The 22,411-nt window shown below is 48.8% G+C and overlaps 1 protein-coding gene across 2 annotated transcripts in view; it reads right to left on the bottom strand.

The window, feature by feature from the left end:
• Positions 1 to 22,411, bottom strand: part of GSS (glutathione synthetase) — a 673,748-nt gene that overhangs the window by 390,034 nt on the left and 261,303 nt on the right. For both annotated transcript variants that reach the window (XM_086932359.1, XM_086932360.1), the window contains exon 7: positions 3,336 to 3,416. In XM_086932359.1, the coding sequence (XP_086788485.1) occupies positions 3,336 to 3,416 (81 nt within the window). The remainder of the gene's footprint in view (positions 1 to 3,335; positions 3,417 to 22,411) is intronic.

The following is a 22,411-nucleotide window of genomic DNA, read 5'->3' on the forward strand; positions in this document are numbered from 1 at the left end:
GCAGTCATTGTACATTGTGATGTCACTGACCATGTCATGAGTGATGTAATATGTGACGTCATCAGCAGTGCATTACAGGCGCGCAAGTTATAGTGAGTCCAACTAACTATAACGTGGGAATTTCAATGGTTTTATGTCAGTAAAATTTCCAGCCAACTATAAATGGTGTGAAATCTATGGTTTTGTCAGTGAATTTAATAGGTTTTTTAAATGCTAATTCCTAACTATAACTGGTGTGAAACCTATGGTTTTTTCAGTGAATTTCAAAGGTTTTTTAAATGCTAATTCCTAACTATAACTGGTGTGAAACCTATGGTTTTTTCAGTGAATTTCAAAGGTTTTTTTAATGCTAATTCCTAACTATATAACACCTGAAAGCCCACCAGGAATCTCCAGTATGCGCCAGGGGACTGCATTGCAGAGAGGTGTAATGAAGCCACAACCCTTTTTACACCTCTCTGCAACGCAGCCCCCGTGCATGTTTGAAGAGGGGGAACTAATTCCCCTTGCATACTGGGGGCCCCTGGGGGGCAATTAGCCCACCTGGAACCTCCAGTATGCGCCAGGGGCTGCATTGCAGAGGTGTAATGAGACTATGCCCCTTGTTACACCTCTCTGCAACGCAGCCCACTGCCGCGTTTGCAGAGGGGGAACTAATTCCCCTTGCATACTGGGGGTCCCTGGGGTCAACTGGTCCACCAGGAGCCTCCAGTATGCGCGAGGGAGCTGCATTGCAGAGAAGTGTAATGAGGCCACACCCTTGTTACACCTCTCTGCAATGCACGCCACTGGCGCGTTTGTAGAGGGGGGACTAATTCCCCTTGCATACTGGGGGTCCCTGGATCATATCTGCCCAAACACCGATATTCCGAACGATTGTAAATTACTTTTCTTGAGAAACATTTGGATTTGGATTATCATGTCCTATACTTTGGAATTTTTGAAAGACTGACTTTGAGGATGCTATAAATTACTCAAGTCTGCCCGAATTGTGTGGGTAAAATTGATACCTAGTCACTTTGAATAAGAATATACTTATGTCTCGTCTAACATTTGGAAGAAATATCTAGTTATATGACAACTGGATACCGACATAACTTGAAGGAAATAAGAACGCCCTGAAGAAGTTCTGTTGTACAGAACGAAACCTTTCGGCTGGCTGTGGTACATAAACTTAAGGAAAATAAAAGCATTTGAATATACACCAAGATTCAGCGCTTCAATAAGGACTCTAAGTGATATGATTTGATTGGACTCATTGTGAAAGTGGTGCTGTGCCAAACTTTGGAATATTCTCCACTACTCTCTACTACTTACTCTCTCCTACTCCACTACTCTCAAATACTCACTGTCTACTACTCATTCTCTACTACTCTACTACTCTCTACTACTCTCTCTCTACTACTCACTCCCTACTACTCGCTACTCACTACTCCCTACTACTCACTATCTACTACTCTCTACTACTCACTCTCTACTACTCTCTCTCTATTACTCACTCTTTACTACTCACTACTACTCTCTACTACTCACTCTCTACTTCTCACTCTCTACTACTGTCTACTACTCACTCTCTACTACTCTCTCTCTACTAGTCTCTACTACTCACTCTACTACTCACTCTCTACTACTCACTACTATTCTCTCTGCTACTCATTCTCTACTACTCTCTACTACTCACTCTCTACTACTCACTCTCTACTACTCACTCTTTACTACTCTCTACTACTCACTTTCTACTGCTCTCTACTACTCACTCTACTACTTACTCTCTACTACTGTCTACTACTCACTCTCTACTACTCACTCTCTACCACTCTCTACTACTCACTCTACTATTCACTCTACTACTCTCTACTACTCACTCTCTGCTACTCTCTCTACTGCTCTCTACTACTCTCTACTACTCACTCTCTACTCTCTATTACTCACTCTCTACTCTCTACCTCTCTACCTCTCTCTTCTTCTCTCTCTACTAATCTCTACCTCTCTACCGCTACCTCTCTACCTCTCTACCTCTACACCTCTACCTCTCTACCTCTCTCTACACGCACACATATACACATATATGCATATATATATATGCATATGCATTTATATATATATGTATGTGTATGTATAAAAAAAACAACAAAACATTTTTTTTTAAACAGCTACTTTTAAAACTGTCATTCTTTTTCCCCATGGTACGCTCCCCGGTACGCTTACCCGTGCGCGTACCGGTGCGCGTACCGGGCGCTCACCCCGCGAAAATCTTTTTTTTTGCTCCGCGGGGCCCTTTTATGGCCCCCACATCAAACCTAGGGGGTCAAGGGGGGTCTACTCTGCCCCCTTATGGTCATTTCCCTCTTTGTTTTGGCCACCTCTCGTGTCTCGATCCTACCGAGACACAAGATGGCGGCCGCTCCGGACTGTTTAGAATGTTTACAGACACCCCAGAGCCAATCAGCTTTCTGCGCGCAAGTCGCGGTAAGCGCCCGGTGCGCGTACCGGTGCGCGTACCGGAGCGCGGCTATAGATATATATATTTTTTTGAACCTTAATTACTCAAAATCCACTGGAGCACATATCTTGAGACATAGCAAAGGCACATCGGGCTACCAGTCCCTACAATTTTGCCAAGTTTGGTGGAAATCCATTCAGCCGTTCGGGCTAAAAGTGAAATCGACCGCCCTATGGAAATTAACATGGGGAAAACGCGTTTTGGGACCCCCCTTTTATCTCGGCCCCCGCTTGACGAATCCCCCCCAAACTTTCAGGGAAGGACCGGAACGCCGCGAGGCCATTTTGAGGAAATTTTCAGGCAGATTCGTCAACCGGCGCCAAAGTTATTCCAAATAGAATTTTCAGATTTAACATTGAAAAAAATCCTAACTATAACTACCTACTGGCGACCGCCAGTAGGTAATATATATATATATATATATATATATATATATATACAAACGACATGAAACACTGGAAAAGCAGCATCAACACAATTTTGATTGACATGCAAAAAGCTGTAGACACTGAGAGCCATTGATTTGTAAAAGCTTTCAAAAGACAAACAAAAAACAATTTTAATACACAAAAATTATAAATATAAAAGAAGAATACCAATGTAATTTTAAACTAAATGGAATGACCTACAATAGTAATATGACCTTTATTAAAAATAAAAAACTTTCCCCAATATCCACTCCAGGTAAGAGAAATATTGCAGAGCTTGCAACTCTAAAGAGGGAGCATCCATGATATTCCACTGACTGTTCAACACAGAGCATATTAGCAGTTTTTCACAAATTATGATTATTAAAAAGATAAGATCATCACTTATACAGAACACAGCATACCTTCTCCACAGTTCATTTTCAATGTAGCGATGGTCAAAAATATTTCTTTGGACATTTTCAACCAGAAACATCACTACAGCCCTGAAAAAGATTAGGAGCATTAAGGTCAGCTTGTGTAGTGTGCACAAATATCGTAAGGCATAAATATGCATAATATCCCCAAACCATGTGTGGACATAACTAATTCACTATTGACAAAACATACTTTACATTGTGCATTTCTGTAAATGTATTACTGTGAAGTGCTCTCAATAAGACAGCTCATGAGCAAGTTAAATGTGATGGTGGGTAAAGAGAGCCTTATTTGGTAGTTAATTAAAACCATTACAAAATAGATATATGGACAATCTAAACAATTGTAAAAAATAAGCTCAAAGAACAAATTACTTACCTTTGGTAACGCCTTATCTGGTAGAGACTGTATCTAGCCGCAGATTCCTTACATTAGAATTACCCCAGGTGCAGACAGGATCTGGAAATGTTTTCACGAGCAGTACCCCTGCGTGCCTGTACGTGGCATTGTTCGGCTCCGCGTGGTGCAGTTGGCATCACCAGTGCCAGAAATAATGTTTGCGGTGCCTATATAAGTGCCACCCAGGTGAGCTTTTCGCAACTTTCCTCACCAGAAGCCCAGAACCAGTGAGTACACTGACCACTGGTGTGGTAAACTAGGGCCATGAAAGGGGAAGGCCCTGTCCATAGAAATCCGTTCGCAGAGCGAGCGGAATGGGTGGGTCAGTAAGGAATCTTTGGCAGTAAGGAATCTTTGGCTAGATAGAGTCTCTACCAAATAAGGCAGTACTAAAAGTAAGTAACTTGTTCATTTGAAAGAGACTTATAGCCACAGATTTGTTACCTTTGAATAGGTATCCAAGCAATGCCTCCCCAGAGGTGGGTCTGCAGGCCATTTTCACACGAGGAAGTCCTGCAGGATCGAACAGGCAAAATGCCCACCTCTATGGACCTGACTGTCCACGAAGTAGTGTTTGGTAAATGTGTGCAAGGAAGCCCACGTTGCTCAATGGCGGATGTCTAGGACCAGAACTCTGCTTAAGCTCTGGTGGAATTAGCATATAACCCCTCTGGGGGTTGCTTCTTAGCCAATGCACAACTATACAGAGCACGAGCCATCAGGAGATGGTCCACTTCTGCACGGCCCATCCTTTCTGCACTCCAATATACCCTACGAAGAGTTGGTAGTCCACCCGAAACTCTCATGTGCGGTCAAGGCAGAACAAAACCTTTCTTTTTGTGTCCAGATGGTGAAGTCGCTCCTCTTCCTTGGAGGGATGAGACAAAGCATAAAAAGTAGGTATTGATGGTTTGGCCTACGTGAAATAGAGTGACTACTTTCAGAAGAAAGGAAGCCCTCGTACGAAGCACTAGTTTGTGTGAGTAGATGTTCAGGTAGGAGACTTAGATGACAAGCCCTGAAGTTCACTGACCCTTGTGGCCATCATTTCATTTCATTTTTCAATCTTTATTTCGACCATTTGGTCATAAAAGATACACATAAATTAAAAATCACATGATTGTATCAGATATAATAAAACATCAGTGCATGATTTAAGATCCACATGTTAAAAATAAAACAGTTCATCAATCTACCCAGCATTTTTTAAAAGACGATTACGTGTATACCACACATTTGTAAAAAATTTAGCAAGGGCAAAGACAATTGGGCCGGAAACATCACTTTTTAAAATCCTGTACATAGGCATATATTCCCGGCCACCCAAGTTCTTGATCAAAGGCAGCAGCCAGTACTTTCTGGCTGCCGCGTATGCTGGGCAGAAGAAAATCACATGCAGATCATTTTCCTCCTTGTCAACGCAAAGGGGACAGTACTTAGTAGAAGGGACCTGCGACCAGGTACTAGAAAAGGAGCGCAAAGGCAGTGTCCCGTATCTCCACTGAAGGAATAGCTTTCTAGTGAGAACGGGATGTATAGGATCAAAAGCCTTTTCAAATGCGTAAAGGTCCTTATTTTGCAGGAATTTAGAGGAAAGGGACCCCTCTGTCTGGGAAGCTAAAGCCCTTTCCCTTTTATGTTCGTGATACAGATTCGCCAGGGATCTCTTAGAGATTCCGGGTGCTGTATCTGCAGGTTTGGTCCACAATTCGGGGAGCCCCAGATCTGTGCAAACTGACTGGATATTTTGGATCCAGGGGATACTGAGCGCCTTGGGGTGTTTCAATATTTCGGCCAGTTCTGCCCTATAGTCGGCGAGATCGTCACTGCTCCACAGCCTGCGCCAGAAGGCTATGGGTCTTAGACTTATCTCGTCGGCGAGAGGCCGTAGCCCTAAATCAAGCCTCAGGGGGAGAAGTGGGGTACTGGGAGGGAGTGCGGTAATTTGCCTTACGAATCTGTTTTCCGTGACTGACAAATTCCGACAAGGAGTATGGCCCCACAATTCAGCCCCGTATAAGATCGCCCCCCTGGCTTGTGCTTTGTATATCTGAATTAGGGCCCCCAATGGGCGATAAGTCGAGCCGGTCATCATCCGGGAAATACCCCCAGAAATTTGCACTAATTTAAGGTTGGCTCTGGTTTGATGGGTCCCCCAGGTCATATTTTCATTGAGTGTCACGCCGAGATATTCAAACGTGGCTACTCTTTCCAGCCGTGTTGCTCCCAGGAGTGGATTCGGGCGTTGTTTTGGGCTTGGATTCAATACCATGTATTTGGTTTTCATGGCATTGATTTCCAGTCCTCTATCCTGGCAGAAGGCCACAAAGGCATCGAGTATCCTTTGGATGCCCATGGGAGTTTTGGATACCAACAGCGTGTCGTCCGCAAACATTATTGCGGGCACACTGTTGCCATTTAATTTAGGGGCGTCTGTGTGGTCAGTGGCGTTCAAATGAGCGACTACCCCGTTGACAAAGAGGCAAAACAGGGTCGGCGCAAGCACACAACCCTGTCTTACCCCCCTGCCCACGGGGAATCTCTCAGTCAACTCCCCCGACCTCCCACACCTTACCTGGGCATAATTGTTGTGGTGCAGCCTCTGTAGGGTCAATAAAATGTCTGGTGGTACGCCCATCCCTGCCAGAATGTCCCATAGTTTCCCCCTGGGCACGAGGTCGAAGGCGGCTCGTAGGTCCACGAATATCGTGTACAAACTGCCACCCTCGAACCTCACTGTCTTCCAGTAGGCCAGGTTCAATCTGAAGACCTGGTCCACAGTCGATACCCCTTTCCTAAAGCCTGCCTGGTATGGACTGAGGGCACCTACCTCCTCTATCCATTCCTGGAGCCTGTTCAGGAGGACCCTGCCGAACAGCTTCTGTGCTACATCGATAAGACTAATTGGTCTGTAGTTGGCTGGGAGGAGGGGGGATCCCTTTTTGTAAATAGGGACCACCTCAGCCCCCAGCCAAGTACTAGGGATTTCCATCCCACCAAGAATGCCATTAAAGAGAGCAGCGAGGTAGGGCGCCCAGACGGTGGGCTCCTGCTTGTACAGGTCTCCCGGTATCCCGTCCAGCCCAGGGGCCTTCCCTGAGGCCAAGCCTGAAATGGCAGCAGTGACCTCAGTTAGTCTTATTTGATCTGCCTGGGAGCCCTGCCCCACTGGTTCGATCACCACAGGAAGTTCTCCGGGCTCAGCACTGTATAAGGACTGGAAGTGGGCCTGCCACACTCCAGGAGCTATGTTGGGCTCCACAGCCGAGTGTAAGCTCCCTGATCCCCCATTCACCATTCTCCAAAACAGGCGTTGGTCTTGCACTGCTAGGGCCCTGGTGAGTTCTTCCCACTGGCTTTCCTCCCATTCTATTTTAGCATGAGCAAGGAGTTTCTTGTAAGCATGCCTACATTGCTTCAGGCGTTCCCCTCCTTTGCCCTCCTTTATTACTCCGAGGAGTTCTGTTTTGGCCCGTCTACAGGCCGCATTGTACCATTGAGTTCTGCCATGGCACCTCTCTCTTGTCTTCCGGACTTTACATGTGAAGTGGGGTGCCGCTATTTTTATAAGCTCATTATGGGCCTCAGACATTTTACTCCTTGTATCTATTTCACTTGTCACACTATCAAGGTCCCCCACAATTTCCAGGATAGGGGCAATCTCTGCATAGAGCATTGGGAGTTTATCCTTTCTTGTGACCATTTGCTCCCACCTGAGTCTTCTCCTGCTGTTATCTATGAGAAGCGTGGGGCGGTTCCCTTCTTCCTGAGTCGCTAAGCCCTGGGGAGCTGGATGAACAAGGTCTAACTCAAGGGCATTATGGTCACTGTCCAGCCTATCTATTACCCTGAAATCTTGTATAGTGGACCACCTCGCTAGTTGGACCAGAACATAGTCCAGGTGTGACTCTCTTCCCCGGCGGTTGTAGGTATTTTTGCCCGGTGTGTCCGAGTTAGTTCTCCCATTACACGCTCTAAGTCCGTACCTTAAGGTGAGGGCCGTAATTTGCAGCGCCAAAGGGGTCCAGGCCTTCGGCGGTGGAACATCGACCTCGGGTACTGCCCACCTAGCTTCTTCATCTGATAAGAACCCTTCTTGGAGGCCGGGGAGTGGCTCAAAGTGAGAATTGAAATCCCCACCCACCACATAATAAGAATCAGTCGACAGTTCAGATAAAAAGATCGAGAGTTCATTAAAAGTCGGTGATTCTTTTGCCTTTCCCGTCGGCCGTGAGTAGATGTTAATCAACAGGAGATTTACTTTATTTGGCCATGTTAGTGAGACCACCAGAATGTCATCGGAATTACATGGAAGCCGTGATGCCACGCAGCCCAGATGAGCAGCAACCCATATCACAAGGCCCCCAGAAGGGCGGCCTTTACCTTCCCACCTTGCTGGAATGAAAAAAGATGTGTAGCCTTGGTGTCCAATGTCCTCTCTCGCCCAGGTTTCCTGGAACATGCATATGTCGCCAGTTTCTATATAGTTTTCCCAGGTCGGCTCTTCGAGTTTGTTTGTTAGTCCCGCAATATTCCAGGAGATTATCCTCAGATGTTCAGGAGTGAGCGGTGTCAAAGTGCAAAGATTGGAAGAGGTCAGGCCTGGGTCCTCCTGTGTTACAAGGCCTGTAGCATGAGTTACATGTGACACCGTAAAACCCCTGTCCCCTTCTCCCGGATGGAGGGGAGCCAAAATTATCCCCTCAGCAGGAACTTCTCCATCAGTAGGTAGGCGGGAGAATTCAATTCTGCCGTAAGCTGTGGCAGAAGGATTGATCAATGAGCCAAAACTTGGGCCTGGGGAAAAAGTGGAATGATCGAACGACCCATGGGGGCTCAAAACCCCGGGCTCTGTCTTATGAGCAATAAGTCAGTCTACCCCATCCAAGCCATCCAGGCAGTTAAAGCGATTGAAATCACAGAAGGGTGTGTCTGGTGGCTGAAAATAAGGGAGTTGTGCAGGGCCATTGTGGTTGCTTCTATGTTCCACCCTTGTCCAGTCATCATATATTGGGGCCTGACGCTTGGGAATCGGGGGGAAGAAGAAAGTTACCGGGAGGGTCTGTATGGTAGAATCCAGGGATCGGTTCCTTCCTCTACAAATGTGTTGGACTGTCCCTGGATCTTTGAAGGTTACCATAATACAGTCCCCCACTATAGTTTTCCTGGTCTTCCCTAGCCATGGAACCCTTCTTACCATGATGATTTCATTGTTATATTGGGGGGGCAGGGGTCGGTTCCAATTAAGCCATTTGATTACCTTTTTCTTGAGAGACTGGTAATCCTCATTTTCCCCTGATCTTAGGTGGGGGGCACCCGCTAGAACCACCATTAATCTATTGGCCTCCGGTGGGAGGTCTGGCCTCCGTGGTCTGGGAGCTGGACACACGGGCGTGAGTTGAGGAACATTGACCTGGCCTTGGTGCATACCAGCAGGCTCTGTTTGCGAGCTGTGTGGAGTTGAGTCCACTAGTTGGGTGGGTCTGGTGCTTTGGTTATTATGCCGTGCCTGGGTTTGGATAGCCATAAGGGGTTGTAACGAGGGGGCAGATGGCATGCTTCTGGGGGGGGCTCTACTGGCAATATGTGCCAGGTCTTCTTTGGGAGGTTCTGCACCCGGGGGGGGGATTTCCACTGACTTGGTCTGCTTACTTACTAGAGTACTCAAGGTGGTGAGAGAGGTTTCTAGTAGAGTGAGCCTAATCTCGACTTTTTTTAAGCTGTCGGTGATTGGCTGTAAAAGGGAGCGGAGTAGAAATTCAATGTTCCCTTTGGCAGGAAGTGGATTAGTTGGATTTAGCATAGTGCCCTCTTGATCTTTGGTGATGGCATTAGTACCCATATTTGGGAGCTTAGTAGGAGGCACCATCTCCAAGTGCTTCCCCGGTTGAACAGTATTTGACCGTTTCTTGCCAAAATCCAAATGAGATATTTTAGATTTCCCCCGCCCTCCTGTTGCTTTCCGTGCACGTTTACTAGGTGGGGGCCTATGCAGCTCTACCGCCACATTTATTTTGGTCTTACTCTTGTTGGTCACTTGGGTAGGTGGGGTTTGCGTTACCAAGGTGATAGGTGAGTGAGACATCTCTGGGGGGACTAGCTCAGCGTTCTGTGCAGGTGCTATCCCTAGAGTGAGGGGGAATTCCCTTAACAGAAGAGGATAATCCTCTAGGGGCGGGATGTTTGGACTGCTAATTAGTACACCTCCTTCTTGGGTGGTAGGGCATGGGCTAATGTCAATCAAGGGCCTATTTTTCATAGATTCAATGGAGCGCCTCCGCTCCGCCCTGCGTTTCTCAAGTGAACCGGCCATGTCCGCCTCACCTTTGCTGGGCTTAAAATAGTTATCCAAGGTCCCGGAGCTAGAGGCTCCCTCCTTTGAGGGGGTATCCCGATGTGTAGGTGAGGGCATTACCTTGGTTCTGGGACACGATGAAATCAAGAGACGGTCCCGCCCTTGTCCCGGGCTTCTCCCGGTCGCTCCCGCGCGCTCCCGCGCAGCGGGGGTCCGGCGCTCCTTTTGATACTGCGACTGTGTGATAGGCGGGGGGGCGTGGCCAGCGGGGAGAGCAGCCCAGGTGTTGGTAATTGGGCGCGCAGGGGCTCCTGGTCACTGGAGTCCCCTGCTAGCTCGCAGCCCCGCTGGTTCTCTTGCCTGCCCCGCGCTCCTCCTCACAGGCTCCTCTGGCAGTCCTTCAACAACCGACGCGCTGCGGGACCCGCGAAGCGGGTCCGGCGAGTCGTAGGGGCAACAGCAGGTCCGCTAGGCAGCCAATGCAGCACGCTCCTCCCTCGGCAGCAAGGTACGTGGTAGGGTGTCCCACAGGCAGATGGGCAACAGCAGCTTTTCAGTCCGTTGGCGGGGGGGCGTGGCCAGCGGGGAGAGCAGCCCAGGTGTTGGTAATTGGGCGCGCAGGGGCTCCTGGTCACTGGAGTCCCCTGCTAGCTCGCAGCCCCGCTGGTTCTCTTGCCTGCCCCGCGCTCCTCCTCACAGGCTCCTCTGGCAGTCCTTCAACAACCGACGCGCTGCGGGACCCGCGAAGCGGGTCCGGCGAGTCGTAGGGGCAACAGCAGGTCCGCTAGGCAGCCAATGCAGCACGCTCCTCCCTCGGCAGCAAGGTACGTGGTAGGGTGTCCCATCTTGATGGTAAGAAGGCTGAGAGGACAGTTATGAAAGGGCTCAAATGGATCACATATTAGGAGTGTCAGGACTAGATTAAAGTTCCACTGAGGCATAAGGAAGGTGGAAGGCGGAAACGAATAGTTTCTTACCTGTCGGTGTAGTTTTGCAGCTTGAAGATCTTTCTGGATTCACTATGCTGTGCATTATTCCGCGATCTGGTGGTTGGGTCCGGATTCGTAGTCTTTTTTCTCTTTTTTTTTTTTTTTTTTGTAGCCCAGGTGGGCGTCGACGTCCCACCATTTGGTGCACCTTCGTGACGTCGGCACGCTTCCTGCGGAAGCTCCCACCCTTGGGCGCCATCTCCGGATTCTTTTTTCTTTCCTCTTTTGTGGTGAATCCATGGTTATGTGTATTAAAACTTTCCTTCAACGTAAACTTCTTCACGTATATTTGTCTTGTTAAGCGTTCCCATCTTACTCTAAGTCCTTCCACCTTCTCCAGCCTCATCTTTCTGGCGGAGGTGGGTGGGTTCGCTAGTGAATCCAGAAAGATCTTCAAGCTGCAAAACTACACCGACAGGTAAGAAACTATTCGTTTTGCAGCGTGAATCTTTCTGGATTCACTATGCTGTGCATCGATTTCGTAGCGGTTTTGTCACTCATGTGGCGGCTGGGTGGAAGATGAGCGTTGGTTGTTAAAGATATGTTGAAGCACTCTTTGGCCCACTTGTGCTTCCTTGTTCATCTGCACATCTACGCAATAGTGTTTAGTGAAAGTGTGCACTGAAGCCCATGTTGCCGCCAGGCATATGTCTTGGATGGGCGTGTTTGCCAGGAAGGCGATTGTTGCCCCTTTCTTCCTGGTTGAGTGGGCTCGTGGCCCCTCCGTGGGCTCCTCGCCCGCTTGCATGTGGCAGAGCTGTATTGTTTTTGCAATCCATCTTGCTATGGTGTTCTTAGTCACTGGTCTACCTAGGAGACTCCTTGCGAAGGACACAAAGAATTGTTTTGTCTTCCTGTGTTCTTTCGTCCTTTCTATATAGTGCATTACTGCCCGCCTTGCATCCAGAGTGTGGAGCGCCCTCTCCGCATTTGATGTGGGCTTCTGGAAGAAGCTAGGGATCTGGATACTTTGGTTCATGTGGAATTTAGATTCTCTTGGGTGGCGCTATTCTCTTTGCTCCTTCCAAGAACCTTTTCACTACTCTGGAAGTGAAGAAACTTCTCCCCGTTTCTCCCCTTGTGTATGCCACAATCGCTGCCAGGTGAACCCTCAGCGAGGACGAGCTTAGTTTGGCTTTGATCAGGTGCGTGAGGTATCTGAGTACTGTAGACTCTCTAGTCAGTTTTTTCTCCAGGTTTTTCTTATGGCACCACTGCGTGAACCTCTTCCATTTCTCCCCATAGCACTTCCGTGTACTGGGTCTCCTTGCTTCTCTCAGCACCCGAAGTGTGCTCTCTGGCAGTTTTAGATGAGCAAACTCTAAGTCCTCAGGAGCCACGCTGACAGGCAGAGGCTTTCTGGCTCTGGGTGTAGAACTTGTCCCCCTTCCATGGAGAGAAGGTCTCTTCTCTTTGGGAACTTGTGTGCTCTGCCCTGCGCCATCTCCATAATCTGGGAGTACCAAGTCTGCCTCGCCCATTGGGGAGCCACCAGGATGAGAGTCATGTTGCTCGACCTGCACTTGTTCAGGACTCTGGGGATCAGTGGCGTCGGTGGAAAAGCGTAGGCAAATTTCTTTGACCAGCTTATCCATAGGGCATTCCCATGGGACATTGGTTCCTGTTCCCTCGATGCAAAGTTTTGGCATTTTGCATTTTGCATTCCGGCGTGTTGCAAACAGGTCTATTGTTGGTGTGCCCCACCTCCTGAACAGGTTCTCTGTCTCCTGGTTGTTCAGTTCCCATTCGTGGGACACTGATGCTTGCCTGCTGAGCCAATCCGCTTCCACATTGTCCTTCCCTGGCAGGTGTATGGCCAGCAGGTCTATCCTGAGTGGGATCGCCCATCTCCATATTTCTTGAGCCAAGCTCGACAGAGGGAATGACTGAGTCCCCCCTTGCTTGTTGATGTAAAACATCGTCGTGGTGTTGTCTGTCTGTATCAACACCTTTTTGTTGTAAAGGTGCTTTTGGAAGGCCTTGAGGGCCAGCAACACTGTTTTCAGTTCCAGGTAGTTGATGTGCTTGACCGCATCTCCTTGGTTCCACAGACCCCTGACTCTGAGCCTGTTCATGTGTGCGCCCCATCCTTTCTGGGATGCGTCTGTGGTGATGGTCACAGTTGGGTCCGGTGGCGTTAGAGGCTTCCCCATCGTTATATTCTCCTTCGTCCACCATGTCATCTCCTCCTGCACATTGTGCGTAACAACCACTAGATCTTCCCAACTTCCTTCTGCTTGTGACCATTGTTGTTGCAGCCACTCCTGTAGTGGTCTCATCTTTAGGCGAACATTGGGGACCAGGTGGATGCATGACGCCATCATCCCCAAGATCTTGCTCACCGTCCTCACTGTCAGAACTTGCCCCTTCTGGTAGTGACGTTTCTCCCTCAGCAGGCTGAGTGTTCTCTTCTCGCTGGGTGTCACTCTGCATTCGACAGTGTTGATCAGGGCTCCCAGGAAGATTTTTACTTGTTCTGGGTCCATGGAGCACTTCCTCCAGTGGATGGAGAAGCCCAGGTTCGTGAGCGTTCTTGTGACCTGTTCTGCGTGGGCTTTGCACCTCGTGTAAGAGCTTGCTTTCACGAGCCAGTCGTCGAGGTAGGGGTACACGTGTATACCCTCCCTTCGCAGGTGTGCGGCCACCGCCGCGAGGCATTTGGTAAAAACCCTTGGTGCTGACTTGAGCCCGAAAGCCAGGGTCGTGAACTGATAGTGGTCTTTGTTCACCTTGAATCTTAACAAGTGTTTGTGTTTCCTGTTCATGGGGATGTGCAGGTATGCGTCCTTTAGGTCTATTGTGGACAAGTAGTCCCCGGGCCTTATTTGCGGGATGACCTCTTGCAGGGAAGTCATCTTGAACTTTTGAGTTTTTACGTAGGTGTTCAGGAAGTGTAGGTCCAAGATGGGTCTTAGGCTTTCGTCCGCCTTTGGTACTAGGAAGTAGTTTGAGTACACTCCCTTGTTCCGTTCTCTTTGCGGGACAGGCTCTATGGCCTCTTTGAGGATCAGTTCTTGAGCTTCCTCCTGGAGCAGGCGCAGTTCTCTGCCCTTGTGACCCCTTCTCTTTGGCCTCCTGCTTGGTGGGTATCTTTCCAACTCTATGCAGTATCCGTGTTGTATAATGTTTAGTATCCACTTGTCTGTGGTTATTTTTCTCCACTCGTGTAGGAAAAATCTCAATCTTCCCCCTACTGGTGTTGTGTGTTCTCTTGAGCCGTGTCCGTGTGAGCCTCTCCTTAGCTGTAGGTGCTCTCCCCCCGGAGGCTTTGGGTGGGTGAGCGCCTCCCTCTTCTTGGAGTCATTTTTGGGGGGGTTGATCACCACCTCTCCGTCTTTGGCCCCGTCCGTTTCCTCTCCCTCGAAAGGACTGGCCCCTATTCTGGGAGCTCCAATTCTGTCTCTGTTGACCCTGTTGCCATTGGTTGTCCCCTTGTTGACCATGGTGGTGCGACTGATGCGAATGTGATTGCTGGTTTCCACCTCTACCATTTGGTCTCCTCGTGGGGGTGCCTCTCCGCATCCCCCTGAATTGTAGGGCTCCCATTGATTTGGCTGTCTCATTGTCTTTCTTCAGCTGGGCCAGTTTGTCATCCACCGCTGTTCCGAACAGCGTCTCCCCATTGAAGGGGGTGTTCAGGATGTTGTTCTGTACTTCTGCCTTGAACCCCGATATTCTGAGCCAGGCCTGCCTTCTCTCAGTGATACCTATGGCCATCAGTCTGCTTGATGTTTCTGCCCCGTCTAGGGCCGTCTTCAGGCATGCGTTTGCTATGTCCTTTCCCCCCTCGACGAGGTGGGCTGCCCTCTGCCTGTACTCCTCAGGCATGTGTTTCAGCAACTGGCTCATCTCATCCCAGTGCTGGAATTGGTGTCTATTGAGGAGTGCGTTGGAGTTTGCCATCCTCCAATGCATGGCCGCATTCCTTTCTATTTTCCTTCCAGTGAGGTCCATCCTCCTGCTTTCCTTATCAGGTGGTGGACCAGATGTGGTTGGCACGTTGGCCCTTCTCCTGGCAGTTGCCGCGATAATAGAGTCCGCTGCCACGGTGCCCTGGATATAAGGGGGGTCCCCGGAGGAGAACTTGTATTTCTTCTCCGTCCTCGGGGTCACCGACCTGCATGTAGCCGGTTCCTTGAAGGCTTCAGCTCCTTGTGCAGTGACGCTCTTCAGCATGGGCAGGAAACTGCTTTTTGTCTGTGAGGGGAGCAATGTTTCCAGCAGGAAGTCTGCCTTTGTCTGTTCCTCCTCCAACTTTACATTGTAGACGGTTGCAGCCTTCTTGACGACTTCATAGTAAGCCCCGATGTCATCTGGCGGCGAAGGCCTCGACGGATACGTCTCCACAGGTTCCTCGGGGTTATCGGCCTCGAGATCCTGCCATTCTTCGTCCAAGGATGCCGAGCATTCTGAGTAGTAGCTCTCGCGGAGGTAATCTCCCTCCGAGCGGTAGAAGTCCTCCTCTTCCCCTTCATCTGTGGGCTCTGGAGTTTTCGGCGGCTCTTCGGCCTCGAAGTCCTCCTGCAACTCTACCTCTTCGGCTGGCGCTGCGGTGCTCGAGGCGGCAGTCGCGGTCTTCGAGGGAATCGAGTAGTTCTTCATTTTCTCGTCGAAGTCTCTCTTCCTCTGGAGCATACTCTCCATTTCGGCCTCGAGCCTTTTTCTCTTTTTCTCCATCTGTGCCGCCTGCTCGGCGTCGAGCTTCTCGGCTGGTCTCTTCGACGGCGCCTTCGACGTGGAGGCCATTTTGAGCGTCTTCTCGCTCGCGGGTCCCTTCTCGAGGGCCTGCTTCGACGACCTATGCTTTTCGCTGGTCTTCGCCATCTGGGAGTCCTTTTCGAAGGATCCGCTGGGCTTTTCGGAGGATGCAACTTCGGACGTCGAAAATTTCGTCGCCGGTGCTCCTTTCGAGGACTTAGCCTCTGTTTTTCGGGATTCTCCCTCAGGCTTTCTAGGCCCTGTCTGGGTTTTCGGGGTCGTAAACTCTCCTACCTTTTTTGAAGGTCTCACATCGGTCTCTACGACCGTGAAGTCATCTGGTCCCTCGGCGATGTTCTCCTCTTCCTCGGAGGAGGCGCCCAGGTCGTAAAGCGTCGGCGTGGTCCCTTTCCCTTGCATCGTCTGGTGGGCCACCCTCTGTCTCTCTCGAACTCTCAAAGTCTTCGGCGTGAAGACTGAACAGGCGTTGCAATCCTCGCTGGAGTGGTCGACCGGCAGGCAGAGGTTGCAGACTGGATGCTGGTCCTTCTGCGCGTACTTGTGGTGGCAATTACGGCAGAACTTGAATGGAGTGTTGTCCATGTGCTCGGTCAGGGGGTCCCCTGCCCGCTCCTTCTCCGTGGCTGTCGAAAACCTCGATGTTTTCTTCCTCCTTCTCCGTTCTTGTTCTAGGAGGTCTTCTTCTCCGACCTTCCTCGGTCCTTTTTCTTCCAAAAACTTGTGTATTTCCTTCTTTTCTCGTGAAACTTCTCCGGAGCTTCGTGCGACGATCCAGACCCAACGGCGGAAAAAAGAATCTTAAGATGGCGCCCAACGGTGGGAGCTTCCGCAGGAAGCGTGCCGACGTCACGAAGGTGCACCAAATGGTGGGATGTCGACGCCCACCTGGGCTACAAAAAAAAAGAGAAAAAAGACTATGAATCCGGACCCAACCACCAGATCGCGGAATAATGCACAGCATAGTGAATCCAGAAAGATTCACGCTGCAAAACATATGTTGCAAACCTTTCAATAACCTAAGAACAAAAGGGGATGAAAAAGGGAAGGTTGGTCATGCAACTGCAGTAAGCCAGACATTGCATAAATATATCCCTTAACAGTGCGCAGAGCAGAGCCCTGCTGGTCAAGGGGAAAGAACAAGCAGGAGAGCCTGAGAAAGGGGAGAAGAAAGAGCATCAGCTTGTTCCTCGGCACACTATACCACAAATTTGCCCCAAATGCAGATTTTTACTGTCTTGGTGGAGGTATGCATGATTGCCAGCATAACTTTGCAAACTTCTGGCAGAAAGTTGAAAGCTTTCAACTGTCGTCTCCCAATCTGCACACAAGAAGGCGGAGCATTGACATGTTCAGGCAGAGAACCCTCCCATGCAGCTCCAACAGAAGATCCTCCCAAAGGGTTAGCCTGATTGGAGAACAGATGGTCATGCTCAACAGCTTAAAATATTAGACTCTCCGTGACCAATACAGAGCCACAAGAATGACTTGGGGCCCAGTTATTCCAGATCTTCCTGAGAATTCTGGGTATAAGTGGTATGGACGGAAAGGACTACAGGAGGCCTGAGCTGCATTAGACTGAAAGCGTCTCCGAGTGAGAGCTGCCGGAAAATTCCCTTCTGTTCCAGTCATGTCCAGAGGTATAGGGCCTCTTGACAACAGGTCCACAACCCCACACCTCTCTGTTTGTTGCAGCATCACAAGGCGGGAATGTTGTCTATGAACACCTGCACCAGTCTTCCCTGGATGGAGTGCAGAAAGGTTTTGAATGTCAAATGGATCGCTCGGAGCTCCTACAGTTTGATGTGGAGTCCGGATTCTACCAGAGACCAGAATCCTTCGCTCTCCACCTCACCCAGCTTTCCGCCTCAGCCCAGAAGTGACACATCTGTCACTACTGTGAGAACTGGTAGGGTAAGGGAGAGGGGTCTGCCGCTGACTGAATCACGATTCATAAACCACCACCGCAGATCTTTCGCAGTTCCCTATGAGATCTGCGCCATGTTGTAGAAATTCCCCTGAAGCTGACACACTGATACTTCAGGTCCCACTAAACAGGCTGCATATGACAACGGCATGTGTCGCCTAGAGGATGCAGGAAGCCATGAGGCCCAGCAGCTTCAGAGTCAGTCTCAATGAAATTCAGGACAGAGGCTAAAACATTAGTAGCATAGCCTGAATATCCTGGACTTGCTGTTTGTGTGGATAATTCCAAAACTGTACTGTGTCCAGAACAGCTCAGATGTGACTTCTGTATGTTGATAGTGAACCCTAGCAAATGCAAGAGGTCAGCCGTAGTCTGGAGGTGGGAGACGACAGTCTGGGGCGAGCCCACCTTCCAACAGCCAGTCATCAAGATAGGGGAAACTGGCGCTCCTGATCACGGCAGATGAGCTGCAACCATCACCCTGTTGAACACTCCAGAGGTGCTGGTGAGGCCAAATGGGAACACAGCGAACTGAAAGTACTTGCTGCCCTCCGTGAACAGCAGGTAACAGGACAGGAATGTGGAAATATACATCCTGCAAGTCCAAAGCTATGATCCAGTCTTCTCGGTCCTGGGCACATAGGACCTGAGCTAGAGTGAGCATTTTGAACTTCTCCATCTTAAGGAAGAAGCTGACAAAGCACAGGTCTAGGATAGGACAATGACCTTTGTCCTTCTTGGGCACCAGTAAGTAGCAGAAATAACAACCACAACCCACTTTTGGCGTTGCCGCTCTTTCTAAGGCTCCTTTTGTCAAAAGAACCGTCATTTCCTGTTGGAAAAGAGATAGGTGGTCCTCTGTCAGCATGTCATAAATAGGTGGCATGGAAGGAGGGGTAGTCTTGAAGGGGAGGGAGTAGCCTTTAAGGACAATCTGCAACACTCACCTGTCTAATGTTATGCATTGTCAGTGGAGCAGGTGATGTTGAATCCTGTCGTCCACTGGGTGCTCCCCCCTGGGTCCTCCCCCCCTGTTTTTGTACATAGTACATTGCTGTCATGTTGTCTGTACAAATTAAGACAGCTTTCCTCTTGAGGTGGGTCTGAAAAGCTTTCAGTGCAAGGAAAATTGCAAGCAATTCTAGGTGATTGATGTGCAACTGCTTCTGTTCCAGACTACACAGTCCTTCAACGGTTAAAGTCTGTAGATGTGCACCCCAACCTGTTAGCGATGCGTCTGCTGTTAGGATCGTCTGTGGAATAAGGTCGATGAATGGCCGCCCTTTGGAAGAGTTCTGTGGATTTCACCACTGCAGAGAGCGATGGGTGCGTCCGTCCACCAACACAAGATATTTTAGTTGACCCTGTGACCGATTCCACTGGCGGGCTAAACATTCTTGAAGGGGACACATTTGAAGTCTTGCATGTGGGACTATTGTGATGCAAGACGCCATAATTTCAAGAAATTGCATGAACACTCTTGCAGGAAGCGATTGGTTGGCTTGGAATTGGGAGATTAGCCTTTGAATATTGTGTATTCTAGTTGCAGATGCAAATGCTAGAGCTTTTTGAGTATCTACATTGGCCCCCAAGTATGTCTGAGACACGGAGGGCTGTAGATGTGATTTTGCCAGATTGACTGTGAAGCCCAGGCTGTGTAACAGTTAAAGCGTAGTCTGTGTGTGCTGGGGACACCTTTGGTGGGAGTTGGCTTTGATGAGCCAGTCATTCAGATACAGGAAGACATGTGTTTTTTGTCTCCTGAGATGAGAAGCGACTACTGCCAGACATTTGGTAAAAACTCTGGGAGCAGTGGTGACTCTAAAGGGAAGCACATTGAACTGGTAGTAATGACCTGCTACTACGAACCTTAGATATTTGCGATGAGCTGGATGGATAGGGATGTGGAAGTATGCGTCTTTTAAGTCCAGAGTGGACATAAAGTCGCCTTGTTGTAGCAGTGGAAGTACTTGTTGTAGGGTGACCATATGGAAGTGGTCGGAATGAATGTAGCAGTTTAAATCTCTGAGGTCCAAAATAGGCCTGAGTGATCCGTCCTTCTTGGGAATCGAGTAGTAAAGGGAATAGACGCCTGTCTCTTGATATTTTAATGGGACTGGCTCTATTGCTCCGTTCTCCAAAGAGATTGAACCTCTTGTTTTAACAGGTGAAGATATTCTGGAGACAGTTTGTGTGCTCTTGGTGGAGTTTGTGTGCTCTTGGTGGAGTTTTTGCTCTTGGTGGAGTTTTTGGAGGTTTGTTGGTAAGCTCCAGGCAATAACAAGATTGGATAATTTGTAATACCCATTTGTCTGATGTGATAGTATTCCAGACTAGGAGAAATTGAGTAAGACGCCCATCGACAGCAGTCGAATGGTCTGGGGGTAGCTCTAAAATGTCACTGTTTGGTATTTGCGGGGGAAGTTCGTGTTCAGCTGCCTCTACCTCTTCCCTTTCTGTTGTTTTTTCTCTAAGTCCACCTCTGAAATAGCCTCTTGAGGAGGGGAATTGACTGTTGCCTTTGTAAAAGGAGGAGGGATTTTCTGTTCATATATTCTTGGAGCCTGCCCTATAATATGAGCGACTAAAGAAACCTCTCCCTGAAGGTGATTGCAAAGCTCCCATGGACTTAGCAACCTCAGGGTCCATTTTCATCTTTTCCAGCGAGGTGTCAATCGCTGGACCAAAGAGGTGTTCCTTATCGAATGGTTGGTTAAGAATGGAGGTTTGCACCTCAGGTTAGAAACCTGAAACTCTCAACCAAGCATGTCTGTGTAGTAACACTCTGGTATTTACTGCTCGGGCCGCTGTGTATGATGCGTCTAAGGCACTCTAATAGAAGTATTAGTGATGAGCTTACCCTCTTGAATAAGATCATTAGCTTTAGACTTGTGCTCATCAGGTAAACATTGCATGAGCTCCTCTAACTCATCATAGCAAGCCCGATCGTAACAAGATAATAAGGCTTGAGTATTAGCAATGCACCAGTGGTTGGCTGCCAGCGATGCCACTTGTTTCCCTGAAGCATCAATTAATTTGGACTCCTTATCAGGAGGAGGAGCTTCACCTATGGTCTGTGAGTTAGCTCTCTTGTGTGCATTGGAAACTACAAGATAGTCTAAATTGCTGTTTTGACCCCTGAGGCATGAGCCGGGTGGTTAATCTTTTTAATTGTTCTTAAAGTTTACTGTGCTCTTTACCTTTGTGTCCTCTCCCCCCCTGCTACTACCCCTGGCATTAGCGCTCGGCGCTCTAAGACATTACCCTAACGCTGCTAAATTCAATCACTGATTTGAGGGTGAAGCTACCAGTGTATTTTTAAAATTGTAAAATATTCCTTTTGCACATTCAGATTAGTGGCGGCAGATTCAATTGCCTGCCTTTATCCTTAACGTCCGGCTGAAGGCAAGGTCGGCATCCCTGGGGGCTCGGGCCGAGATTTCGGTGGCGGCCATCTTCGATAGGGATATCCTCTTCTGGCGCTCGAGGCGCCGGTATAAAAACAAAGGACGCACTCTCAGTCAGGAGATTGCTGTTTTGACCCCTGAGGCATGAGCCGGGTGGTTAATCTTTTTAATTGTTCTTAAAGTTTACTGTGCTCTTTACCTTTGTGTCCTCTCCCCCCCTGCTACTACCCCTGGCATTAGCGCTCGGCGCTCCAAGACATTACCCTAACGCTGCTAAATTCAATCACCGATTTGAGGGTGAAGCTACCAGAGTATTTTTAAAATTGTAAAATATTCCTTTTGCACATTCAGATTAGTGGCGGCAGATTCAATTGCCTGCCTTTATCCTTAATGTCCGGCTGAAGGCAAGGTCGGCATCCCTGGGGGCTCAGGCCGAGATTTCGGTGGCGGCCATCTTCGATAGGGATATCCTCTTCTGGCGCTCGAGGCGCCGGTATAAAAACATACGGCTATGACTCCGCGCAGCGGACGCGTACAGCGGGCGCGCCGGATTCGCGCCGGAGTCAAGCCAGAGTCCTGCCCGTCTGCGCCCGTCCGCGATCGACCGGGGCGCGGGGCAGGACACTCTGGCTCCACCACCATAGATCTGGGCTCTGACAAGATGGTGGACCAGCCGAGAATCCTCTATTCTAGCGCGACTCTATTCGATTTGGGTAAGATCGCCAACAAACCCTGTTTACATTCTATTGACCCAAACTGTATCCCGCCACACTGTAATATATGCAACTACTCGTTCAGCAATGCTCTACCACATAAGGCCCCCACACCCAAATTAAAAATGCTGCTGCTAAATTGTAGATCTATGGTAAAACATAAGACGGAATTACGAGATATATTACAGTCACAAGACTATGATGTGCTGTTTCTCACAGAAACATGGTTAGAGGAATCTTCAGCCCCTGACATCGTAGAGACGATACCTTTGAGTTATAGCCTTCTAAGAATCGACAGACCTAAACAACGTGGAGGTGGGATTGCACTGATTTGTAAAAAGGAATTACAATGCACACTCACTAATACAGTTATAACAAATAGTGAATGTGGGACCTTCTCTATAAAAATGACTCCATTGTTGACCATTACTGGCCTCCTTATATATCGCCCCCCTGGCAATGCAACTTCTTTCTGCAATCAGCTTATAGAATCAGCTACTCAATTAGCTATAAAACACAATAACTTCATGATTTTAGGTGATTTGAACCTTCATTTTGAAGATAACAACGCCAAAGAAGCTCAAGTACTTAGGACTGCTTTACACGCGATAGGAGTA

This window comes from Lissotriton vulgaris, chromosome 7 (assembly GCF_964263255.1).
Source record: "Lissotriton vulgaris chromosome 7, aLisVul1.2, whole genome shotgun sequence".
In the NCBI taxonomy this organism is placed as follows: Eukaryota; Metazoa; Chordata; class Amphibia; order Caudata; family Salamandridae; genus Lissotriton; species Lissotriton vulgaris.